The sequence below is a fragment of the Mus pahari genome, unplaced genomic scaffold (genome assembly GCF_900095145.1).
Source record: "Mus pahari unplaced genomic scaffold, PAHARI_EIJ_v1.1 scaffold_12678_1, whole genome shotgun sequence".
Lineage (NCBI taxonomy): Eukaryota > Metazoa > Chordata > Mammalia > Rodentia > Muridae > Mus > Mus pahari.
In genome coordinates this window covers 5,208-11,352 of record NW_018392050.1, presented here as the reverse complement: position 1 = coordinate 11,352, position 6,145 = coordinate 5,208, and the positions used below count along the sequence as shown (strand labels likewise).

The 6,145-nt window shown below is 36.3% G+C and overlaps 1 protein-coding gene across 1 annotated transcript; it reads right to left on the bottom strand.

The window, feature by feature from the left end:
- Window positions 1-215: 215 nt before the first annotated feature.
- On the bottom strand, window positions 216-2,181 carry LOC110314815 (olfactory receptor 8B3-like). The gene is made up of 2 exons (XM_021189033.1): window positions 2,136-2,181; window positions 216-1,161 (listed from the first exon to the last, which is right to left on the bottom strand). Exon 2 carries the CDS (start codon window positions 1,143-1,145, stop codon window positions 216-218), a length of 930 nt encoding a protein of 309 aa, XP_021044692.1. The 5' UTR covers window positions 1,146-1,161; window positions 2,136-2,181.
- Window positions 2,182-6,145: the final 3,964 nt, after the last annotated feature.

The window sequence follows — 6,145 nt, the reverse complement described above, 5'->3', positions numbered from 1 at the left end:
TTTGCAAAGCCTTTAGTTAATGAAAACTAGTTTAAAAACATTTATAGAATAAACGTACATGAGACAACACTGTGGAAACAAAGAAAACTTATGTCAAAAATAAGGAAAAAAAATAAAAATTACTTCCTGTGATGAAAAAACAAGATAGTGAAGAAGGCACTACACAAAAGAAAATATTGGATTTGACATAATTGTCCTAAAGATTATGATTATCACTAAAACTTTTTCCTGCTCAAAGTTTTTCTCAGGGCAAGTTTAACATCTTTATTTCTCAAACTGTAGATTAAAGGGTTCAACATGGGGACCACAATGGTATAGAAGACAGAAGAGACTTTTCCCTCATTCAAAGATCCAACTGAGGAGGGTTTTAGGTACATAAATGCACATGATCCATAAAACAGGGAAACAGCAATTATATGAGAACTGCAGGTGTTGAAGGCTTTTGATCTGCCCCCAGTGGATTTTATTTGGAGAATATTAGAGAGGATGAAGCCATAAGAAATAAAGACAACAATACTAGGCACAGTGATATCTTTCCCTGCTACAATGAAAATCTCTACCTCATTTACATAGGTGCTTGTGCAGGAGAGCTGCATCAAAGGCAGAAGATCACAGAAGTAGTGATTGATGGTGTTCCCATCACAGAAGGTCAGTCTCAGNATNCATCCAGTNTGNATCATGGCATCAGAAAATCCCATCAAATATGAACCAAGCATAAGATAGGAACAGACTTTAGGAGACATGGCAACATTATACATGAGTGGATTGCAGATAGCCACATAGCGATCATAGGCCATNGCTGTCAGGACATAACATTCAGAGATGACAAAAAAACAGAAGTAGAGTTGAGTCATGCATCCTGTAAAACCAATAACATTTTTCTTTAGCACAAAGTTCATCAGCATTTTGGGTGTAACAACAGAAGAATAGCAGATGTCTATGAAGGACAAGTTAAAGAGGAAAAAGTACATAGGGGTGTGAAGGTGAGAGTTCAGCCCAGTTAGAAGGATCAAGGTCAAATTCCCNAAAACTGTTATCATATATATTACTAGGAAAACTAAGAAGAGGGGTATTTGGAGGTCAGGGTTATCTGTTAAACCCAAGAGAATGAATTCTGTTACCAAAGAGCCATTTGTCAGGACCATTCTTCTCTAATAGAATCTGTGGAGATAAAAGATAACAGTGAAATTAAAGTGCCACAGAGACTTTACAACTGTTTGCTCTGCCATACGTATGACACATGTGCTGGGAATGCCTGAAAACCCCTCAACTGCTTGGTGGATTCTATGGAAGACCAAGTCAAGAAATGTTAAGAGTAAAATGATTCAGTTACAAAATATGATTCAATTCTGAAGACCCAGTGTTCAGCATGTTAGTAATACATAAGGCTTTGCTGTGTTCTTGAGTCTGAATATGTTACATCCTGCAACTGTCTGTCTACTCATTTTCTATGAGTTATGTTTACCCCCAAAACTTAAAAGGAAGTTTGTTGGGGTGGAAGCATATGTGCATTAGCTTCACTTTGGGCATCTCACAAGGAGTAAATTATTCAAAAGAAGTTGTAAATTTAAAATGATTCATTTTAGATTTCATGGATGTTTCAAGATAAGGTCTTACATAAAAGTTATACACTAACATGGACTTCAATACATACATAAAATAGTACTGAGTAGGTTGTGCATATGTATCTGTGCTTGTATGTATGTGTATGGTATGCAAGTTAGTGAAAAGGAGAGCATAAATGAGAAAAAGAGCATAGGAACTTAATAAGGGTGGTTGAAAGTAGGAAGAGGAAGGAGATAATAATGTAAGTATGTCAACCTCTAAAGAAATAGTAGAAATCTTTTTATGTATTTATAATAGGAGAGATAGCAGTATCTGTTTTTTAAGACCTGACCTTGCTGTCCCAAAGATTATATCAATCTACAATTCTGTTTCTTGGATTTGAAGAATTTGAAACAAAATTAAGTTTTCATATTTTTGGAAATCTTTTTAAAGTGCTGATAATAAAATATAGTGTAAATTCTTAATCCTTTGAAGAGCTAGATCAAAGATAAATAGCTTGTATCATGTTCACTCTTGGACTGGAGGAGACACCAGAAAAAATTATGTCGTTACCTCTATAGTGCACTTACCTGTGAATCCACAGTAAAGCCTTCACCAGTCTCTTCCTAGAGCCCAAATTCCCATTATAAAAAGAAAATGAGTGCTTTCCTTTATATGCTGGACCATGATATATCTTTATGAACTCCGGGACTAAGATATTACCTTCTCTTTAGGGATTGGTATGTCATTAGTCCTTAAGCCAATATTGAACTCCCATCTCCCATTGATCTCATCTCTTAAGGGAAATTTTTGTTATAATTCCTTTTGGTTTTGTTTGTGAATCCTTAACAGTAATATTCCACAGATTTCATTCAAACTTTCTTTCTATTTAACATATCATTTCAAGTTTATATTTAATGTATCATGTCTCCCAAGATATTCACAAATAACATTTTAAAACTTGTGCTTTGCAAGGCAGTGGTGGCACACGCCTTTAATCCCAGCACTTGGGAGGCAGAGGCAGGCAGATTTCTGATTTCGAGGCCAGCCTTATCCAGAAGGTTTGTTCCAGGACAGCCAGGGCTATACAGAGAAACCCTGTCTCAAACAACAACAACAACAACAACAACAACAACAACAACAACAACAAAACAAAACAAACAAAAAGGAAAAAACAAATGTCGTGCTTCTTTTCATTGATCTGGATCAAGCCCAAGAAGTCACACCTGCTTCTAAATACTCTGTCATTAATCCAGCTCTACAAAATCACTTTGCTGTGTTTTGCTCTCTTAGTTTTGTGTGAAGGTAACGTTTAAGGGAAGGAACTATCTTGGGAGTTTTATAGAGTTTCAGAATATTAGTTAGCCTATAAACAATATGACTAGGAGAATTCAACAGGCAGATATGGGAATGGAATAGTAGCTAAGAGATCACATCTAATCATCTGCTTAAATTGTATACAAAGCTAGAAGTGGGTTGGTTTTTGAAAGCATGAAGCCCATCCTTAGTAAAACACTTCATCCAATAAGAACAAAGGTAATCCTTCATGACCACATCTGAAATCCTTCTCAAACAGTTCTACCAAACAGGGACTAAGCATTCAAGTATATGAACCTAGGGGATCATTCTCATTCAAACCAGTATACACCCTAATTAAATAATTTTGATAAATATTGAAAATTTCTTAGCAAGTTTAAAGCTCATATATTACATGTAAAATATATTAATGAGACCAATGATTTTACACTCATTACTTTAAAATGAAAGCTATATACTTAGACAAGTTACTAAATATTTCTGCCTCACATGTTCATTTGTATAACCTAGAAATTTTTAAAATAATATGAATTTTGTCTGATAATTTTTCTTATTAAATAAAAAAGAAAAGAAAAAAATTTAAGAATGTTATTTCACTTGAGGATATAGTGAAATATCTGTCATGAACACCAAGTGCTCTCAAATTTAGAAACAAATTAAGTCAGGATTAATACATTATTAGTAGAAATTATGAGAAGTTGAGTATCTGAAAATCAATGGCAAAATGCAACGTATATCTCACATATAATACTGATCTCATGAAAATTTGCATGTCATTAAGGAGTTTACAATATCAAACATCATACATATATTTTATTATGTGTTTTTAGGAGATTGGTAAAATATTTATTTTTTAAATTTTATTTATTTATTTTTTTACAAATCAGATTTTATCACCCTCCCAGTCCACCCCATGACTGCTCCACATCTCATAACTCCATCCCCCCTGTCTCCATGAGGATGTACCCACCCCGACCTCTCACCCCACCAGATCTCTCCAATACCTGGGGACTCCAGTCTCTTGAGGGTTAGGTGCATCTTTTCTGACTGAAATCAGACCCTACATTCCTCTTCTGTATATGTGCTGGGGCCTCATATCACCTGTTATATGTTGCCTGGTTGGTGGTCCAGTGTATGAAAGATCTCATTTGTTACAGGTTAATTGAAACTGCTGGCCCTCCTACAGCACACCCTCCTCCTTGCTTCTTTCAGTTTTTTCCTAATTCAACCACAGGGGCCAGCAGATTCTGTCCATTGGTTGGGCGTAAAGATCTGCATCTGACTTTTTCAGCTGCTTGTTGGTTATTTTGCAGGGCAGTCATGATAGTTCCCATTTTGTGAGCACTCCATAAATTCAGGTATAGTGTTATGTTCTAGGATCTCCGCTTGAGCTGGATCCTATGTTGGGCCTGTTGTTGTACCTACTTTTCCTCAAGACCCTTCTCCATGTTTGTCCCTGAAGTTCTTTCAGATAGGAACAATTATAGGTCAGAGCTTTTGGATATGGAATGGTAACCCCATCCCTCACTTGATGCTGGAGGTGGACATGGAAAGTTCCTCTCCCTACTGTAAGGCATTTAGTCTGAAGTCCCTTCCTTTGAGTCCTGAAAGCCTCTTACCTCCCAGGTTCCTGATACATTTTGGACAGTCTCCCTACCTTCTACCTCTCAAAGTTTCTTGTTTCCTTTCTTTCTGTTGGCGCTCAGGGTTTCATTCTATTTGCCCCACCCAATACATGTTCATGTTCTCCTCCTTGTCCCCATTCCCACTCAATACCATGACTTCCTCCCAACCAGGATAATCCCTTCCTCCACCCAACTGTGATTGCTTTCTTCTCCCTTCCAAGTGGGACTGAGGCAACCTCAATTGGATCCTTCAGCTTCTTAACTTCCTTGAGTTCTTCGAATTTTATCCTGGGTATTATGTACTTTTCATCTAATATAATATGTACTTATTAGTGAGTAAATTCCTTGCATGTCCTTTAGGGTCAGAGTTACTTCACTCAGGATGGTATTTTCTAGCTCCATCTGTTTGCCTGTAAAATTCAGGATGTCCTCATTCTTAAAAGTTGAGTATCCATTCTTCTATTGTGGGACATTTATGTTGTTTCCAGCTATTGTTTATCAAAAATAAGGATGATATGGTCATAGTGTAACACATTCTCCTGTGGCATGGTAGGGAATCTTTTGAGACTATGCCCAAGAGGTGTATAGTTGGATGTTCAGGTAGATCTATTTCCAATTTTTTGAGGAATCTACAGAAAGATTTCCTGAGTGGTTGTCTCAGTTTGCAATCCCAAAAGCAATGGAAGTGTGTTCCTATTTCTCCAGATCCTTACCAACATGTGCTGTCATCTGAAGTTTTGATCTTAGCCATTCTGATTGGTGTAAGGTGGAGTCTCAGTGTCATTTTGATTAGCATTTCCTTGATTACTAAAGAATTTGAATATTTCTTTAGGTGCTTTTCAGCCAGTCAAAACTCCTCTGTTTTGAATCGATGTTTAGTTCTATCTTCCATTTTTTTAATTTTTTTAATTTTTGATTGTGTTGTTTGTTTTTTGGAGTTTAGCTTCTTGAGTTCTTTACATATTTTGGATATTAGCCCTCTATCAGATGTGAAATTTGTGAAGATTTTTTCTCCCCGTCTGAAGGTTGCTGATTTCTTCTATTGACAGTATCCTTTGCCTTACAGAATATTTCTAGTTTCATGAGGTCCCATTTATCAATTCTTGATCTTAGAGTGTAAGCCATTGGAGTTCAGTTTAGGAACTTTCCCCCTGTACCAATGAGTGCAAGGCTCTTTCCGATTTCCTCTTCTATTAAATACAAAGGATCTGGTTCTGTACCTACTGAAAGCATCATAAGAGTTTGGACTTATAATTTTATGTGCTATATTTTGACTGTGTATATAAACTGAGGTAGGGGTTGTCCTGAAATTGGTGAGTTTAATTGACAGATATATTTGAAACCTTTCCAANATTGTATAAGAAAACTGCCTCATGTACTATGNAAATATTCACCTTGATTTATATTTGTTCCCAANTGGATGAATAAAAATTATGGGTTTAAGTTTTGNGGTCAGTGAAAAGGAGCTGCTTATGAAGGTATCAATGTTCCATCCATAGCTCAGTCTATTCACTTCTCATATTTGAACTGTGTCTACTCCTCTGTGATCACACATAACTCAAATCTCACAAGTAGGAAGGCTGAGGTCAAAGGACAGCAAGTTAATTGTTTTTTCATAATGCAATGGATTTCAGAGAAAACCTGGAATATATAACAAG